Here is a 19505-nt window from a genome sequence, read left to right on the forward strand (position 1 = left end):
TACTGGGAATATGCGCATGTGTTTTAATAGATACTCTTTACATCAAGAAAATGTCACCTGTCAAATGTCAAGTATTCAAGGCTTATTGGAGAAAGGCCTAATTCCTGATCTCCATCTCCCTCTGTCCCTCTCTCTCTCTCTCTCTCTCTCTCTCTCTCTCATCCCCTAGGCTCCGGTGCGAGGAGGGGGAGGCGGGGCGGTCCCCAGGCCCCCAGGCGTAAGAAGGGCTGGCCGAAAGGCGTGAAGCGCGGCCCCCCAAAGTGGAGGCTGAAGGAGCGGACGGGTTTCAAGCTGAACCTGTACACCCCGCCGGAGACGCCCCTGGAGCCCGACCGCCACAGCCTGCCCGCGGAGCCCCAGGAGGCGTGGGGCGGATCCCCTGCCGCCCCCAGCCCGGACCCCGAGCCAGACCAGCCGCCTTCCCCGCTCCCGGGACCCAAACCGGGCTCTCCGCTCGACCTGTTCAGCCAGGACCGCACGCCGGACGTGCCCGGGCCCGACGCCGATCCCCAGCGGGAGGAGGAGCAGAAAGAGGAGGGGCAGGGGTGCAGCGTGCCGGTGGGCGAGGAGGAGGAGGAGGAAGAGGAGGAGCCCGCGCGGAACGAGGACCACGACGCGGACGACGAAGACGACGGCCACGTCGCGGCGCCGGAGGCGGAGTCCGGGAACGCGGCGGAAGCTTCCGGGGACCTGCCCGAGCTCCCGCCTCCTTACTCGCAGGACGCGGACCCCGGCGGCAGGGACGGTTGCCCGGACGACCTGACGCCTACCGACGTCGCCCAGGCGACTCCGGACAGGGAGGGGCCCTGCGCCGACTCCCCCCGCCAGCCGGACTCCGAGTCGGAGGAAGAGGAGGAGTGCAGTCAGGAGGAGGAGGAGCCCTCGGGGTCCCCGGCCCGCGCGGACCGCGCCGCGTGCGCCGAGGTCGACCCGGAGACGGCGCAGGCCGTCCAGTCGCTGACCCGCGAGGCGGAGCAGGAGAGCGGCTTCCAGGACTGCGCGGAGACGCGGGAGGCGTGCCGCAGCCTGCAGGGCTACGCGCCGCTGGAGCAGAGCCCCCAGCCCGTCCCCGCGGACGAGGGCCTCCCGTCCGAGCACAGCAGCCCCGTGTCCTCCGTGCAGTCCCACCCCGGCCAATCGGTGCGCTCCGTCAGCAGCCTGGAGAGCAGCTACGCGCAGATCAGCCCCGCCCACAGCACGGTCTCCGCCCCCTCGCTGCAGAACCTGGAGACGTCCCCCATGATGGACGTGCCGTCCGTGTCGGACCACTCGCAGCAGGTGGCGGACAGCGGCTTCAGCGACCTGGGCAGCATCGAGAGCACCACGGAGAACTACGAGAACCCCAGCAGCTACGACTCCACGCTGGGGGCCGGCTCCGCCCAGAGCAGCTGCTCCTACGGCAACCTGCCCCAGAGCAGCTGCGCCGTCACCCAGCAGCTGGCCGAGCGCGCCGGCGTGGGCGGAGCCTACGGCATGAGCTCCCCGCAGGGGTGCGTGTCGGAGCGCCCGCCCAGCGGCCACCAGCCGCTGTCCCACTTCACCCTGCCCCCGGCCCCGCCCGCTCAGCTGGCCGAGATGGCGGAGTCCGTGGGCCTGGGGCTGTACGAGCGCCCGGGCCAGGGCGAGTACGGCGGCGGGCAGTACCCCCAGCCCTCGGCCACCTTCAGCCTGGCCAAGCTGCAGCAGCTCACCAACGGCCTGATGGACCCGCACTCGCTGCCCTTCAGCCACTCCGCCTCCCACCCCATCACCTCCTACGCGAACAGCACCGCCCCCCTGCCCCCGCCGCTCTCCAGCTCCGCCCTCATGTCCCACGCCCCGCCCCGGCACGCCGCTCCCCAAGCGCACGCCCCGACCATGACCCCGCCCCCGAACCTGACTCCTCCCCCGACGATGCTGCAGCGCAGCATGGCCGCGCCCAACGCGAGCGTTCCGCCCTCGCCCCAGAGGCTGCAGAGCCACGCCCCTGTGCGGGCCAAGTCCGCCCCGCTGCCCCCGCACCACCATCACCAATACCACCACCACCACTACCACCACCTCCAGCAGCAGCAGCAGCAGCAGCAGCAGCAGCATCAGCAGGTCTATAGCCGAGCACCACAACACACGGTCACCATGCAAGCCCCTGGCAGGACGCTGAACGTGCAGGCGCCCGACAGGACGCTCGCCATGCAGGCCCCCAGCAGGGCACTAACCATGCAGGCATCCGACAGGACGTTCTCTATGCAGGCGCCAAAAAGAACACACGCTTTACAGGCACCTGACAGGACAATGAACTTACAGGGACCTGATAGAACACTGTCCTTACAGGGACCTGATAGAACACTGTCCTTGCAGGGACCCGACAGGACGCTGTCTTTACAGGGACCCGACAGGACACTGAACTTACAGGGACCCGATAGAACACTGTCCTTACAGGGACCCGATAGGACACTGTCCTTACAGGGACCCGACAGGACACTGTCCTTGCAGGGACCTGATAGAACACTGTCCTTACAGGGACCTGACAGGACACTGTCCTTACAGGGACCCGATAGGACACTGTCCTTACAGGGACCCGACAGGACGCTGTCCTTGCAGGGACCCGACAGGACGCTGTCCTTACAGGGGCCCGGTCAGACAATTACCCTGCAGGCGTCCGACAGGACGCTTGCCATGCAGGCGCCCGGCAGGACGCTCCACTTACAGGCGCGTGGGAGGACGCTCGCCATGCAGGCCCCCGACAGGACCCTCGCCTTACAGCCGCCCGGCCGGACGCTCGCCATGCCGCGCATGAACGTGGGCGTCAACCTGATGCCGGCGCCGGCCTACAACGTCAACTCCATGAACGTGAACATGGCGCCGCTCAACGCCATGGGCGGCTACCGCGTGGCGGCCCAGCCCATGATGAACGGCGGCTACCACGGCAACCACGCCTACATGAACCAGTCGCCGCAGTACCCTATGCAGATGGGCATGATGGGGTCGCAGCCGTACTCCCAGCAGCCCATGCAGGCCCCGCCCCACGGCAACATGATGTACGCGCCGGCGGGTCACCATGGCTACATCAGCGGCGGCATGTCCAAGCCGCCGTTAAACCCGTCCTTCATGAGACCCTGAAAAAATAACTATTCTCTGTTTACTGTGTATTTTTTTCTCGAAAAAGTGCATATTGTTTTCGAAATGCACTTTACCCTGGATTAATTTGATTTTTTTATTTTTTATTTTTCTTCCCCCTGAAAAAAACCAGCACTTGGTAAGGATGCAAAAAAAAAAAAAAAAAGAAAGAAGAAAAAAAAAAAAATCTTGACGGCAAGGATTCTGAGCTTTTTTTATTTTTATTTTTAAATTTCCTATTTGTAGGAAAGCCTTACATCATTAAAATGAAAATGTATTGGATTAGCGTTAATCTCCTTTCGACGAGAGGCAGCGCTGGATTACCCAGCTGCCCCGGGAGACGGCTTCAGCAAGTGAAACTGTGCCGGAGCCTTATAATGTGCCTGCTACAAATACATTATCGGATATTAGAGCCTTTTACATGTTACCTGTCCGACAGTCCTGAAGTTTAGTTTTTCTTCTATACTCATGCCTTTATATATTTAAATTATTGTACATTAATTTTTTTAATGTAAAGTGACACTTAGCATGCTACGACGTCTTTGTTAGTGACAGTGCATCAGATTAGTACTGTACAAGTGTTGTGCTTAATAGCAAGTCTTTTCTTTTCTTTTTTTTAATGTATGGCCTTGTTAGGTTTCCCTGTAAAAGGGGAGAAAAAATTAAACTATATTTTTGTTAATTCTAATGCTGTAAAAAAACAAACAAAAAAAACAATTGTAAACTTTGTCCCATTTCAGTTGTTAAGCTTGAAAGGTTTTATTGCTAAATGTGTATAATTCATGACTTTTTGTAACAAATTTCCTTAAACGAGGCAGCTTTCTGTTTTATAATGCAAACTGATTTCTGTCTGAATAATAAAGCATATCTCAGTGTTTGTATGCGTACGATTCTAAAACATTTCAAAGATCTTGTGGCAGAAATAAAAAATATATATAATGACCATAATGCCATCTATTTATCTTTATAATACATTGGATTATTGGATGTTGTCAAAATGTGTGGAATAGTAGCGTGTGAATAGACCAAACTAGGAAAAGGGAACATAAAGAGGAAGTTGTTCTTGTGTTCGTTTACACTGACTTTTTCCCAGTAAAGACAGCCTGTGGAACAGTGATGCTAGCTATGTGCGCCATATGAGTTAGCATTTTAGTCAGTCACTTAGAAGTTGTACGTTTTTTCGCAAGAAAACATATGATCAGCTAATTGGCATTATTTATTATAAATGACCATTTCACCATTGTTATTACGGTGATGAAAAAGGTCCTTTATTTACCTCTCATCCCAACACACACATCTAGCTTAAATCCAAACCATGCCTAACAGAAATTACCAGAACGTACTGTGCCTGTACCAAATGTGGTTGGCAGTCCCACAGGCTGAGACACAATTGGATCTAGCATGGGCCAGGGGTGGGAGAGTTTCAGTCAGCCAGGATACCCTTTTCATTTTTCTTTTATTTCATTTATTTTTATTTTTTATATAATTTTGAACATTCCATGGTGGTTAGCTTCTTCCCACAGTTCCCCTTGGTTTCCCCTCTGTTCCAGAAGAATCTCTGGCCCTCCTACAGTACGTCTGGCCTTAACGAAGGCAATGCCGATTATCCACGTGAGTTAGACACTGTCTGCGGTACAAAACCGTTGCAGTTCATCTGATGCCGATCCACCCCATTGTTGAAGTGCATTTTTTGTGAAACGATGCTGCGTAGAGAGAGCGATGAGAGACTTGGCTGATGTGCTATCCTGTTAAATTTCCCCATTCCGTGTTACAAAACCACAAAGATGATTGCAACCTCAGCATACTGTCATTTCAATCTTCGCGTTTGTACAGCACGCATTTGGAGTCGTCCCAGCAGAGAACCAATATGTGAAGACTGTAGTGTTCATTCAGTGGGTAGGGGAAAAAAACGCTAAAACGCCAAATGAACTCGCAGAAACCCAGTAAATGTCTGATTTCTTGGATTCCCTGTCCGTACATTCCTCGGTGTCGGTTACCAACTGGCCGAAAGTCGTTTCATACTTCAGTAATTCTCTTCTGTTGTTACAGCTCATTTGATAGGTTACAGATGCTGAACTTAGCCACAGACGGTAGTTTTAACAGAAACTTGGAGAGAGAGACGAAGCCATCACTCACTCTTAATCTTATTGTGATTTGCTCTACTTTCCCTCCCAAATCAATTGGGTCTTTTTTTTGTAGCCCTTTCACTGCTTGTCTTCCTCCGTGACCTCGCCGTTTCCGTTGTTCTGCGATCCGTGCTTCTGCTGTTGGAGCTGAATGTCGAGCTGTCGGAGCTGCTTTAGGAAGCCCCGGTTGGGAAGGATGCACCGACGCTCCTTGACGTGCTCGATGGCCTCCACCACGGTCATGTCCTTGTGGATCATGAGGTAGGCCAGGAAGAGCGTGGCTGAGCGGCTCCTTCCCATAACGCAGTGCACCAGCAGCTTGTCTGAAACCAAAGAAGAAGAAGAGAACTGGGCTCACTCTGTAACTTAAAGGAAAGTAATCCCTAAAATTGATTTTTTTTTTTACAATCTGCAGTTGATAGTACAAACACCCGGAACATCACGTGCACAACACCATGACACGCTTGACAAGAACAGCTGCTCCTGTTAACTATGCCCCTATGGGTATGGTGTGCGCTCGCTAAGCATTAATGGTCGACTCTGTCAGTGCATTGCTCTACATTTTTATCTTGTAATCTAGCTAGCTCACTTGCTTGATGCAAGGTGATGGGTGATGGATCAGCCTTAATACATGTGGGATCAGACAGCACAAGTGTGTTCAGTGTGGTCGAAACAGTTGGCGGATCACTGTTTTGGTATGGGGAGGCGGGGATTCTGTCCCCGTTGCTAGGTAGTACTATTCTGATGGATTGTGGCAATCTCAGGTTGTGCTTCTGGCAAGCAAACTAATAAGTGAAGATTTATCATGAGATCAGGAGTTTGTCCACGGGATGTTCTTTTGTCACACAGTGACGGTGAAGAAGCAAAGAAGTGCTACGCCAACAGCCAAAGGGAACGAAGGTTTTAAAGGCTCGTTAGGAGGCCTCTGATTTATTTGGTGATGACTCACTCTGGGGGCTACTGAGAGCTTGGTCGATGAATTGCGCCGCAGGATGGAAGAATTCGCCGAGGTTGAAGGTGGGGACGTCCTCCGCTTCCACGCCGTAGTATTCGACGTTCATGTCGCTGTAATATTTGGGGCCCGTGGCCACGTTGTTCCACTTCCCCTCGGCCGCGTTCAGGATGTGCGTCACGCCCATTTTCTCCAAGTTGTCGCGCTCCAGAGCGGTCTTCCTGTTCCGAGACAGTTCCAACGGTTAACAGCAGGTCAACTCCGTCAGTCCGTTTCAGTTATATGAAAGACTGTATCGGTAGTTTCCGGTCAAACAAAACCAGTGGCAAATTAAAAAGAAAGGAATTTCATGATAAGACCGTTAAGTAATTTGGAAATGAACCCAAGGGACCATAGTTGGGCCTTCCCGATGCAGAGGAAGTCTGTTCACACCGGACAAGACCGTCTTCTTATAGATGATAACCTAAATAAATTCCTGACAAAATCAGCATTTTCAAATTAATTTTTTAATGGTTTAATATTTTGGCCAATATCATGACCTCCCCTGTCAATTCAGGAGAGCAGTAACACAGAGCTGCAGGGTCTGCTGACTTTTGCTGTTACCCGCTTGAGTAGCACAGCAATTGATCAGTTAAAGCAGTTGATTACAAGACTAACTCCAGTCACCTGGTTTCTTGGGTTTGAATTGAAACAAAAACCAGGAGACTCTGCAGCTCTCCGGGACCAGGATTGAGGATAGCTGCACTAGTGCCGATTGTGTTTTGCCCTGCGGGGCTGCCGGCCACAGTTAGCATTGACTCATTCAGATTTGATACCATACCGTGGATCTCATGTAGTAGAACAGTGCCTTAACAGAATGAGCCACCCAGTAACTGAAAGACTAGCAATTCGAAAGAAACATTTCTCTGAATGAACTGTGGATGATTTCAAGTCACCTACAGGGAAACGGTAGGTGGCCTTTTGGCCACACAACGCTAGTTTACTGCGAACATTTGTTGAACAGGTCATGTTTTTTTTTACTCTTGGTAATCTGTGACACCTGATGAGGTGAGTACTATTTAAAAATTTTATTCAGTCCTCCCCTCCGGCCTGCTGAAAAATGGGTTTCTTCGAACTCACTCATCTCCAATGAAGACGTTTGGCCACACCTCGTTGACATGCGTGTACGCTGCACCGGAACCACGCCAGAAGATTTTCTCCAGGTCGAAGGCTCCGGGCGTGACGTAGTCACTGTTAGGGTTCGCCTTTACCTCAGCGTACGCATTTATCTTTTTTCTGTTCTTTGTGGCGCCAGACATCATGCTCTCCACAGCGAACTCTCTTCAGGCGTCTCCTTGGGATTTTCCCCCTGCACTGAAGACAGTGAGTAAATTGTTTAATTACTTCAAAATGATCTTATGGAGAATGTTTTTAAATCATTTTCATAAGAAGTGTTTTTTAAATCCTATCATTGAACTTGGAACCCAGTTTGGTGCCCCAATCACAATGTTTATTCTGTAATTTCACTGAAAGATCTTGTATATTTAGGAGAGAAAACATGAAGTTTCCGTTCTTGAGAAGACACTTCAGAAAATCAGCTTGTCCCAATGGGGTATTTGTTGTAATACAACAGATGTAGGTGATTACTTTTGTTTAAGCAGTGTCATCAGCTATGTTGTGTTCCCAGGGGCTGTATATATGAACAGATTAATTTTATAGTTGAAATATGAACTTATATCTCTGTTTTTAAATTTTAAGCATCTTTCCTTGTGTGCAGTGGCCTTAGGTTGCTGGTGCCATGGGGCATAGTTTTGTCCAAAAATGACATTACATTTTGGTAAATATACACATGCACAGCCTCTGAAGGAATAGCATTTTTCAAGCTGATTTGGGGTTACTTTAAGTATATAGATATTTTTTCTTTAAACATGCGGTTACCCCAATATAAAAAATTATAAAGTTGGAGAGTCATCAGAAATTGCTGTAAATATCAACCAAAAAATCCTTCATTGCACACAAAAACTGTTTGGGCTAATTGAAATAAAATCTTTTTTAAAAAACTTATTTTTAAAAGCTCCCAGAAGTATATTTTTCCTTTAAAGTATTGTAACATGTATTTTAAGTACAAGTGTTACTATAAAGTACTGCATTTCAACACCAAATTATTTTGAATGATTCATATATTTTTATGAACAAGATTGTACAAAAACAAGATAAAACCTCAATTGCCAAAAGCAGACACTGCAGTTTTGGAGAACAGAAGCTAGCTGTATTTTTTATATGACACAATTGCCCGTCTGCCAGATTGCCAGATCTTTAAGATTTTCAAACTGTGTTGATTTCCATGCATGTTGTAAGTCCATTTCCCCTCCTTTCAGCGTTTCTGCTGTTTCTATTTAAAGCAAAATCCAGCGTCTCCATTTCCCTGCTGTAAATCGTATCCGGTAAAGAAGCGGGGAGCTGCTTACCTCCTATGATGGCCGGCTTCAGCGGACAGATCGAGGGGCAGCGTCGGTGTCCGTCGGTGAGGGCCGCAGTGCATTAATGATATTTATAGGGCTTCAATCCGTGAGCCTGGAACCCTGCAATGTGCTACTGTGTCCACAGGGAGCGCCGCAGCGAAGGGCCCTGCTGGCTATTCATAAACACAGGAAACTGGAGACTCGCTGCAGCTGCCATGCAGTTACACCCCCCCCCCCCCAACCCCAACCCCCCCGTGTGCCTTCAGCTCCCCCAGGGGATGGGATCAAGGACACTTAAACAGTTACTGCTTTACTTTCCCAGTATATGTGTGTGTGGTATCCTTGACCACATAGCTTAATAGCTGACCCCCCCCCCCCCCCCCCCCCCATGGGGTAAAATTTTGTTTGATGGATCGTGTGGAAATTCTGCCTAACCTAAACCTAAGTTGTCCTGATCCCTCATTACTGAACAATGGCAGTTTGAGGGGGATTCCAAATGCGCCAAGAACAAATTTAAGCCCCCTTCAATACAATCTTATTACTTTTGTTGCTAAAGTTACTTCATAAATATTTGTATAATTTGGATGTGAATTGTCAAATATGATTAGTTTCTAGAATGTATATTCAAATAGTTTTGAAAACAAAGCTTTCTGATCTATTCATTGATAATAAGTAATTATTTTTCATAAAGATTATTTTTAGGGGAGGCTGTATGGTGTGGTCTGTAGGCCAGCTGAACATATATCTCAGCACACATGAATTTGATTTCTATTCATTGTCTCTAGCCTGTACCATAGCTGACTGAAAAGCCTTAGTGAAAGCTGAATGCCTTAAAAGGCCACTGAATGTACTGTTTCCCAAAGGACATGGGTTGTAATCAGTCAGCTGTTCCCTCATCAAAGGGTCTAATTTATCCTATAGGATCCAGTATACAGTAAGACGGGAGTCCTGGGTGTAAGTAGTAATCATGGCAATGCATGCAGGGAAATCCCATGCATTTTGATGTCACATCAGTGTGAGCCCTCGAGCAGTGAATAGTGGAAATAACAGCCATTTGGGCTCAGATATATGAAATGGCAGCCATTTTGGACTCGGATGTATGAAAGGACAGCATGTATGGTGTCAGACAGTGGAGTTTAAGTTCTGTACTGGGCTACAGTGGAAGTCCTAACTTCTCTAATAAATGTGAACTGAATGGAATATCTTTCTGTTTTCCGAAAATCCTGCCATCCTAAGAGTGCCTCTGCGTGGCCAAGGTTGTGTCCAAGTTTCTGAGTTGGTCCAAAAACCCTTCGTTGGGGCAGATGTGCCTGTGCTGCCGCACCGCGTTGATGGCCTCCACCAGTGTGAGGTTCTCGCAGATCATGAGGAAGGCCAGCACCAGGGTTGCCGAGCGACTGACCCCCATCGCGCAGTGGACTAACACCTTCCCTGCAGGTAAAGCCCCAACAAACCAGTCAAACACAGAACCAATAACATTTTACACACATGGACATGTGATCACCAGGCCTTACACTGACTGGTGTGAGTAAATGACAGGTAGTGAACATAAAATCGGTACATCATGATAATATTCCCTCTTGCCTGTGATGCCCAGAAGCACTTGCCTTTTTGGGCCAGTGCCGTTTGAATGAACTCGGCTGTTGGGTGGAAGAAAGGTCGGAGGTCAAAGCTCGGATGGTCGGCGGCCTCGACCCCGCGGTACTCCACGGGCACGTCCGCGTAGAACTGCGGGCCTGTGTTGATTCGGCGTGGTCCAGCAGCAGCGTTCACAACGTGAGTGATTCCCAGCTGGGACAGCGTGGCCTTGTCACGCGCTGTGGTCCTGAGAAAGATAAAGAGTTCCACTTTGTTTTAATTTTTAAATTTATTTTTAATTATTTCCCCCGTTTCTGAATGGCCGATTGTGTCTCTCAGTACGTATCGCCATGACCTCCTCTACTGATTCATGCAATCTCCTCCAAAGAATGTGATGTTTGGGCATGAGCCCCCTGAAATGCCAGAGATATGTGCACAATACGCAGAAGTTCATTGCAAAGAACCAAACCTTCCTCCCTGTAATACAAAAGCACAATGAAGGTGATTACTGGGACACTAATCCCCCACCCCTCCATCCCCCCTCTAAGTCTGTTCCATAGGTTCATTGGTTTGGAATTTTTGAATCCCTGGTTACACCGCCGTCCCCAGGATTCCCACTGGGGGGGAAAATTCTGGCATTCCAGTGACCCCGCCCATGTTTACCCAACCCTACACTCTCCACCACTCCCTTTACATGTGTTCAGTGGTGTCCTGCTGGCGTGTGCTATATTCTCATCAGTGGAGTACGTAAGGGTGGAGAAATGGGATTGTGGGATTGAGCTTTGGATCCGAACTGCAGGAAGAGCACTATGCTCACACCCAAGTGCCTCAACACTTCTGTAAAAGAAGAAAAATCTTAAGATCTCTCTTTTCCTCTATGGTTTCTATGGCCCAGTCAGGAGGGGTCAGTAGACAGAGGCTGTTCCTCAGCCTTGAGTACTGTTGATGGGAATGATTCGTAAATGGTTAGACTGTCTCATGGAGGAAAGTGGCTTTAGGAACCTGGAAATGGGTAGAGTTATCGTATTCTGTCATTAGATCATGGGTTTGAATAAACTTTTGTATCTTGTATTGTTGAGGAGTCTTTTAATTAGTTCATACAAATCTGTGTTTGAAAGCCCATGGTAGATCGACAAATGTTGGGGTTTTGGGGTTAGTAAAGGCTCACTCTGCAATGAGTGCTTACTACATGATGGGGTACGCACTCGTCTCCCAAGTACAGATCGGGCCAGACTTGATTGACAGGTCCTGCGGGGCGTCTGTTTGTCCACAGGAGATGGCGGAGTTCGGATATGGATGGGGTCAGGTACTGCACCCGACTCGCAGAGTCAACTGACTCTTCTTGGGCCATCCTGTAAACAGCATTTAACCACGAGTCGCTTAAAAAAACCCATTGGAACTAATCATAGACATTGTGGGTAAGTTCTGTGTCACGGCTGCCGATAAAACAGTGGTGTTTTAGAATTTTAAATAGCAGTTGTAATTGGGAAATGTTTCTGCACAAGAAGACCTGATTTCCTAAAATACATATATAATTAATATGAATTTATAGACTATTGTTGTCCACTAACTTTGTTCACTCAATTGTTTGGGTCACAGGTATTATTTAATTTTCTACTTTAAAAGTTTGAGTGGAAGATGTTGAAACAACGCAACTGGCCTACCAGTGCACACCAAAGAGCTCAGAGAACATGGACGTTGGTATTGCTTTCCTCAGGATTCCGTTAAAAATGGCCCATACATTTCTTGGCAATCACAAAAATCCTCTTTCAACTGTAATTACTGCATATTTCTCCTGACTTTAGGTCCTTTCAGCGAGGTACAAAAAATATGCCTAAATGTCAATGATGTTTATCCACATTTTCACATATTCAAGCCTTTCTAACTTTTATGATGTGGCAAGAATGTGCATGTGATTGCATTCATTTCTTTAAATATATACTTTCTGAACATAAATATAAGCTTGTTGGGAAATATGGGTGAAATGAATCTGTTGAAAAGATTTTAGTTTAACTATGAGACTAGAGTTCTACCAAAGTGAAAAGAATGTGTGAACAGTTATTTCTGTCACTGGTCTAAACTGGTAACACTGGTTACAAATATCAGCAGCTGTTATGACCTCCCCACCTCCCAGATCTTGTATATTTATATAGTTCTGGTCATTTCAGTAGCCATTCACGTGTCAATGGTTTTCCCCCATGTCCGTGTCTCTCTCCTGCTATTTAAAGTGCCAAATCGTCTCCATTGCTAAACTGTAAATCCGGAGGATGAAATCAGCAGAGAATTGCTTACCTCCTACAATGGCCGACTGGAGCGTGCGGGCAGCAGGGACAGCTGGTCAGTTGGCAACACACACACGGTGCGTTAATGATATTTATAGGGCATTGAGCCCAGACCCCTGCAATGCGCTACTGTGCCCACAGGGAGCGCTGCAGCGACGGGTCCAGCTGGCTATTCATAAACACAGGAACACTGGATTCAGTTACAGCCTCCCCCCAGCCCCCCAGGAGATTGGATCACCCAGCATAAGGGCACTTATTTAAACACTCGTTGCTGTATGTGTACCTGTCGGTGTATGAGTACTACTGTTTCCAGACTCACCTCAATTCTGTTAGTACCATTAGCAGATTTTCCAATAAAAATGTTTGAATATCAAATTATTTTTGAAACCAGTCAGGTCAAGGTTCAAGACAGTGGAATATTTATTGTTCATGATGCCAGAAGTACTGTAAACATTTAATAACTTGGTACTATTGGAACCTGTTATTATTAATACTTGATATTAACATTTTATCATAGAAGTCGCCCGGGATAATGGTTTATACTAGGCAAATAAATAAAAAAATTAAAAAACAATACTGGTTAAACCCGGGTTATCATCAGGTTGCTACCCAAGACGTTTGGGATAAATGCAATGGTGTTCTGATTCCTAAGATGCTGGGTCCTCAAGTCTCCTTCTTCCTTCGCCTCTGTAGGGATAAAGTGGTGTCCAGGTGTCTGAGTTGGTCCAGAAAGCCCTCGTTGGGGAAAACGTGCCTGTGCTGCTCGATGGCGTTGATGGCTTCGACCAGAGTGACGTCTTCGCAGATCATGAGGTAGGCAAGGACCATGGAGGGGGCACGGCTTATTCCCGCCCCACAATGCACCAGCACTTTACCTGCAGGAACGTACAGCAGTTATGCCCTTTTCGGTCAGAGGTGAATTTTTGAAACCCCTCCTTACCTGGAGGACATTTGTAAAAAAAATTAGGCAATGGTCGACAGACTAAGCCACCAGCAAGGTCAGGATTCAGGCTTCTTATACTGAAATTTGGTTGCATTCTAGGTGGCACATTCCTACCATGGCAAAATATGCCGTTGAAGTTGATTCTCGATGCCCAGAATCACTCGCCTTTTTTGGACAGCGCTTCTTGAATGAACTCGGCGGTTGGGTGGAAGAAAGGTCGGAGGTCAAAGCCCGCGTTGTCGGCAGCCTCAACGCCACGGTACTCTATGGCCACGTCTGCGTAGACCCGGGGGTCTGTGTTGATTCGGCGTGGTCCAGCAGCAGCGTTCACAACGTGAGTGATTCCCAGCTGGGACAGCGTGGCCTTGTCACGCGCTGTCGCCCTGAGAAAGACAGTGAGAGACTTTGTTCACTAAAATTTTTTTACTATGGATATGTTTATTGCTGTAAAGCAGAAAACACAGTGTGTTAGCGCAAGGAGGGAGGCCATGTATGAAGGCTTTTCTGTAATATGAAAATTCTTGAAAACTTAATCCTCGTCTAACTGAACTGTCACTTCATATGCAAGGTATTAAAAAAATCTCTGTATGGGAAGAAGAATCTTCACTCAGTTTTTAATTCATCTCATGGCCCCATCACAGCTAGGAGCCCTTGGTGAAGAGAATACTACCGCCATCCGTAACTTGTCAGCCTTAAAATGACTTTTTCTCTTTATCCCAACTTCGGTACATTCAGTTTAATCTAAATCCTTTATGATAACTACATACATTTCAGTCATGCTGGCCACGCAGACCTCCAGGGGCGATTTATGACCTCTACTCAGCCTGCTGATCACCTACAGTAACTTCTGCCCCACCGTTGAGCTCTTAAACCACGGCAAGGGTGTTTGACAAACAACAAGGGTGGAGACATTGTGGCTGGATGAGCATAAATGCAGTCCATACCCGTGAGTTAGAACCTTGTTTGACTAAAAACTATTGGAGACTGTTTTTGACTCTTAGCCCACAGAAGTCAGAACTGGGTAGGGTCATATAATACATATTGCTTGCACAGCCTGCTAATTTGTCTGTCCATCCATATGGATGTATGCCTGAATTTATATATGTAAAGCAATCAGGACTGAAATGTATTATTATACAGTATATCTTTTTATTTGTTTTTAAAACATGCAAACATTACAACATTCATCGCAACATAACTCACACAACATCCAAATTTACAGACTGTAAGGGTCTTCATTTGTTATGGAGAATGAAACGTGTTCTGACAGCGACCAAGGACCAGTCACAAATTACATGCTGTAGGAAAATTCTAAATCCATGCACTCACATACAGATGTTTGCCTGTGTAGACACACAAGATATTGTGAACCAACACTTTCACACACAATTATAGCTCTTAAACACATTAACAGATTCAAGAGGTACATTGTTCAAAAGGGCACAGACAGTCACTGAAAATCCTCAGCTGACAACATGCAGATGTTAACACCATTTACAGGTTTGTAGCACATAAGCACACACAATAAATGGTCCTACATACGAGTTAGGTACGTCCTTCACAGGCAGTGCATAGCACCTTCATATGCACTACGTACGCATACACCAAATAACATACCACAAGCCTATTTATGGTTAGTGACATCATTTATGATGGGTTATGAACCACTTTGGGCGGCATGGCCGAGATTCAAGTGAGATGAGGCTCTGTATGACCAACCTACTGCGAAGCATCAATACACACACCTGTCTGTGCTGCAACCTCTGCTCTAAAATATTCAATTATTCATCATTTACACAGGGCTTTATTACTACATTCCAGCAAGCAATAATATGAATGAATGAATGAATGAATCATTGCATATATATAACACTTTTCCGAACGCTCAAAGTGCTTTACAGTGGTGAGTGGGAACTCACCTCACCCACCACCAATACATCAACGGGTTCAGAATTCCCTATACATCTGCTGCCTCCCTACTGCTTTCTCTAATTTGGGGAAAAGCATTGAGGTATATACTGCAGCTAAATATATATAAAACAAGGCTGTCAGGACCATCAGACCGCCTGGTTTGACTGCCTTGGCGTACGCGGTTTCAGTGGTGCTACTTGTAGATCCCCTTTACAGTCTGTAGGCCCCCATCTTGTTCTTCCTGTCCCAAGCTAAGGTTCGTTCCAGACGCCTGAGCTGGCTGAGGAAGCCCGCGTTGGGGCAGATGTCCCTGTGCTGCCGCACCGCGTTGATGGCCTCCACCAGTGTGAGGTTCTCGCAGATCATGAGGAAGGCCAGCACCAGGGTTGCCGAGCGACTGACCCCCATCGCGCAGTGGACTAACACCTTCCCTGCAGGTAAAGCCCATCAAACGCAAAACCTCACAACCGTTACTACGGATACACCACCAAACGATTGGTTAACTCTTGCTACCCTCTGATATAAGGACAGTGTTCTTTATCCTTACTCGGTCAAGGTAACATCCCTCTGAAATATAGCAGAATAGCAATCCAACCCTTACAGAGACAGCCCAAGCAGTTCAAGCAGTTATTATATATTTACATACTTAGCTTACACAATATTTATGATTTCAGTCATTGGATGATCAAGCCAGTGAAATGAGCTAAAATCTGCTCCTTAAGTTGAGGGCAAAGTGGCACTAGGGATGGATTGCACCGACCCACACTGTCTTAGGGCACCCCTGATGGGTAAAAACATATCTTATCCAAAAAGGGCCAGTGTCTCTGGGTTTTTTTGTTTTACCCCCAAAACTACAACACCAAATTCTATTTATCAAGGTTTTGATTGATTAGTTTAGTTGAATCAGGTGTCAGTGTTGGGCTAACCCCTACCCCCCGCTGCCCTGGTCACTTGCCTCTCTGAGACAGCGCAGCCCGTATGAATTTCGCGACGGGGTGGAAGAAGAGGCTGAGGTCGAAGTCTGCGGAGTCATCGGCCTCCACGCCGTAGTAGTCTACGTGCATGTCCCTGTAGAACCGAGCACCCGTGTTTATGTGGTAGGGACCATGGGCTGCGTTCACTATGTGAGTGATTCTCATGTTAAACAGGGTCGACTTGTCACGCGCTGTGGCCCTGCAGCATTGCAAAAAACAAAAATTAAAACATATTACACTCTTAGAAGAACGGGTTCCAAAAGGCTCCTCCTGTGTCTCCATAGAGAAACCCTATCTTGTTCAAGGGTTCTTTGTCAGGAAAAATGGTTCAATCTCAGAGCTTTCACACTTCTCTCCCATTCCATAGACTGCTCCATAACAAACTAAAAACGAATCCTTTCCGAACCCTTTTTTCTAAGAGTATACACCTACTAAATCACCCCACATCTTAGTACATGTAGCCTTGATCCATTATGACTTGTATCTTAAACTCAGCCCACCTTTTTACCACAATACTACTTTGTACTTAAAGCTTATTCACTGGCTGTGACCATTTATACCTTTACTTGCATACAGTTGTGAAAGCAGCCATTTGCAGCGTAATGACGTCTTGTTTCTAACTATCTGACACTATCTTGACGAGTCTCTCTTCTGTTTGCAATGGGACTTCATACCCAATCCATGCCATCTGGCTACTCTGCAGATGTTCCACCAAACACCTGTGTATCCAGCTGTAATTGTGGAGGACAAGGTCCTTTGTGACTGTGCGGTTTTGATATTGGTGCTCAGTTCTGTTGTCATGGTACCTACGCATTGCCTATGTAGATGCTGGGCCACACTTCGTTGACTGGTCCTCTTGGTCTGATGTTCTCCAGCAACAGGAGCTGGAGATCGGAAACTGAAGGCGTCTGGTACCCCTCCTGCTCTCTGTGCGATCTGTAGCGCTCCATTCTGTAAAAGAGGTTGAACTGTGTTACTTTTAGTGCCCGTTGCCATGCAGACTTATTAACTTTCTGTTACTCAAGTTAATCCAGGGGACCCCCATCATAAGTTTAAAGAGGGTTTTTTTTTTCATTATTACTTATATTTCTCAAATCTATATATTGTCATTGCATAACAAGTCTGGCCAGGGACCCCCTGTAGTGCCTTCAAAGACCCCCCCCCCCCCCCCAAGGAGGGCACGGGCACCCTGTTGAAAACCCAGATGCTGAATGAATGCCGCCACGATCCCTCCGCTTGTGCGTAGATTTATGGAGTTGCAATATACGCATGAGAAGCCTGACTGACTCGTCATCCATTTGGTGCAGAAGCGGCTGTCCTCTAGGACAGATCTATCAGGCAGCTTTAATCCGTAACCTTCCCGCCCCCCTTTTGGCAGAAATTAAACTCCCGCCCACACACTGGCAGCGTTGTGCTCCTCGTGGGAGTCGAACAGATCAATCTGCCTTGTAATAGACATTAAATCTCCTAATACAATAATGAAAACGGATTAATTCACAACCCAAGCCTGTGTAAATAAGCAGGGAATATTCCATTTATTTATTTATTTGTTTATTTATTTATTTATTTTTAGTGCAGAACGTTAAAATTTTAACAGGCATGACACACTACTGAAACAGTCTACTAAACCCATCAAAACCATTGTGCTCAAATAGCAGTTTTCATTTGAGGTTCCATTGTGGATGCTTATAAATTATCATACATCTTTTTGCTGTTCTACACAGTTTTACAGTTCACTGCAATTTAACTGCTTAACGAAAGGTTAGTCCGAGTGTTTGTGGTCAGTCAGTAGTTTGAGGGCTTGAGGAGGGAAAAGTAAAACTTTGTGACAGTACAACGTGGTCGGGTTATTTTACTAATAAACAATGCAGAGCGGCAACTCTACGCGCTTGTTTCCATTAAAAGAAAAAGCTGAAGCACTTCCAAACTTACCTGCGCCGCCAGTGCGTTTTTTTTTCTCCCTCTAGAATATCTGTTTATCTTGTAGTCCTTCGGGGGGCACACGTCAACAACAGCTAACCCCCAAGTCTGCGTCTCGGTCCTGTTTCCTTTTTTAAATCGGCGGTAATTATAAACCTCCTTGGGATGAAAACATCTCCCGGTCTGCGCGGGCCGCTGAGACGCATTTGGGCCCGACAGGGAGCGCTTTTCAAAGTGCTTGGCAGGCAGAACAAGCACAGTCGCTGCGGAAGGAACGTTGTCAGCCGGGACACACACTGAACTATCCAGATGTGCAGCTCACTCACGTTTGCTGGTACCTGAAAGGAGTCCCTTCTTTGCTGATTTAACGCATACAGCCGGAGCCGGGAGCTTCAGTGCCGCTGGGAGTAAATAATCACTGCTTTACGACGCCTTTAAAAAGAAACGAACAACCAGTGTTAACGCAGTGTGGATCTGCTCACCGCTGAGAAGTTACTACAGCACTTAAGGTTCATGGACCATTGGTTGCATATGACTGTGGCTGCAGGTTGAAGATGTAGGACCATTTTTCTCGTGAAATAGCATTTGCTCACCTTCCAGGGAAGGTGCAGATGATTGAAAATGCCCAGGTGCTGGGACAAGTGCTAGTATATTGTAAATTTGGACGACCCTGTGAGGATATACATGGAGTTTAAATCACACTGACCCACAGGTATCTAATTATTAGTATTATTATTTTACCTTGAATAATATGCTTTATAAGAATAAATGGCAAGAAGTTATGACAGTACCATTTTAATTAATTTGGTAGTCAAATGTATATTAATAATTTGTAGTGGGTCACACTGTCATCTCACAGCAAGAAGGTTGCAGGTTCAAATCCTCCCGTCCTCACATGTTCCTCCCATAGTCTAAATGTTAGGCAGGTTAGGCTAATGGGAGAGTCATAACTATTGGTATGAGTGTGTGTGTGCCCTGCGATGGATCGGCAACCTGTCTGGGGTGTATTTCTGCCTCTTGCCCTATGCATGCTGGGAAATATGCTGGATGTAGCAGTGCTAAGTATGCTGAATGTCCCATAGGACATGCATTAGATTAGCATGAATTAATCCATATGTTGATGAGGAATTCATGTTCATGGTAAAACGTGATAATGGTCAGCGCTGAATATTGGGCACAATGAGAGAAGTGGTTGGGGTACGAAGCCTGTTGTTTAGCTTGGTAGTGCCCTCTACTGGGGAATAAAGGAATAGCAACCAATTACCTTCTTGGTTTCATTAGTTCC

At 47.2% G+C, this 19505-nt stretch overlaps 3 protein-coding genes across 7 annotated transcripts in view; 1 reads left to right on the forward strand and 2 right to left on the reverse strand.

The window, feature by feature from the left end:
* Positions 1-3970, forward strand: part of LOC135245315 (histone acetyltransferase KAT6B-like) — a 48395-nt gene extending 44425 nt beyond the window's left edge. For all 3 annotated transcript variants that reach the window (XM_064318308.1, XM_064318309.1, XM_064318307.1), the window contains one exon: positions 170-3970. In XM_064318308.1, the coding sequence (XP_064174378.1) occupies positions 170-3096 (2927 nt within the window). In that variant the 3' untranslated portion in view covers positions 3097-3970. The remainder of the gene's footprint in view (positions 1-169) is intronic.
* LOC135245217 (dual specificity phosphatase 29-like) lies at positions 3694-11541 on the reverse strand. Its single transcript, XM_064318135.1, has 6 exons — positions 11396-11541; positions 10197-10437; positions 9848-10047; positions 7291-7491; positions 6169-6392; positions 3694-5542 (listed from the first exon to the last, which is right to left on the reverse strand). The coding sequence occupies exons 1-6, from the start codon at positions 11539-11541 to the stop codon at positions 5298-5300; spliced, it is 1257 nt and encodes a 418-aa protein (XP_064174205.1). The 3' UTR covers positions 3694-5297.
* A 1329-nt stretch (positions 11542-12870) lies between these two features.
* LOC135245340 (dual specificity protein phosphatase 13B-like) lies at positions 12871-18364 on the reverse strand. Of its 3 annotated transcripts, none has more exons than XM_064318373.1 (3): positions 18233-18364; positions 17111-17251; positions 12871-13798 (listed from the first exon to the last, which is right to left on the reverse strand). In XM_064318373.1, exons 2-3 carry the CDS (start codon positions 17248-17250, stop codon positions 13573-13575), a joined length of 366 nt encoding a protein of 121 aa, XP_064174443.1. In that variant the 5' UTR covers position 17251; positions 18233-18364; the 3' UTR covers positions 12871-13572. The 3 variants fall into 3 exon arrangements, with proteins under 3 accessions (XP_064174443.1, XP_064174444.1, XP_064174442.1); XM_064318372.1 differs by lacking the exon at positions 12871-13798 and adding an exon at positions 16244-16499; XM_064318374.1 differs by lacking the exons at positions 12871-13798; positions 18233-18364 and adding an exon at positions 14553-15757 and having other exon boundaries at positions 17111-17187.
* Positions 18365-19505: the final 1141 nt, after the last annotated feature.

The sequence above is a fragment of the Anguilla rostrata genome, chromosome 18, assembly GCF_018555375.3.
Source record: "Anguilla rostrata isolate EN2019 chromosome 18, ASM1855537v3, whole genome shotgun sequence".
In the NCBI taxonomy this organism is placed as follows: Eukaryota; Metazoa; Chordata; class Actinopteri; order Anguilliformes; family Anguillidae; genus Anguilla; species Anguilla rostrata.

Coding starts and splice junctions, on each gene's coding strand:
- LOC135245217 (XM_064318135.1), bottom strand. CDS start 11,541: ATGGCCCAAGAAGAGTCAGTTGACTCTGCGAGTCGGGTGCAGTACCTG. Junction 10,048..10,196: donor AGTGCTTCTGGGCATCACAG/GCAAGAGGGAAT, acceptor GGGGCTTTACCT/GCAGGGAAGGTGTTAGTCCA. Junction 7,492..9,847: donor TTGGCCACGCAGAGGCACTC/TTAGGATGGCAG, acceptor AGACGCCTGAAG/AGAGTTCGCTGTGGAGAGCA.
- LOC135245340 (XM_064318373.1), bottom strand. CDS start 17,250: ATGGAGCGCTACAGATCGCACAGAGAGCAGGAGGGGTACCAGACGCCT. Junction 13,799..17,110: donor AGCATCTACATAGGCAATGC/GTAGGTACCATG, acceptor TGTCTTTCTCAG/GGCGACAGCGCGTGACAAGG.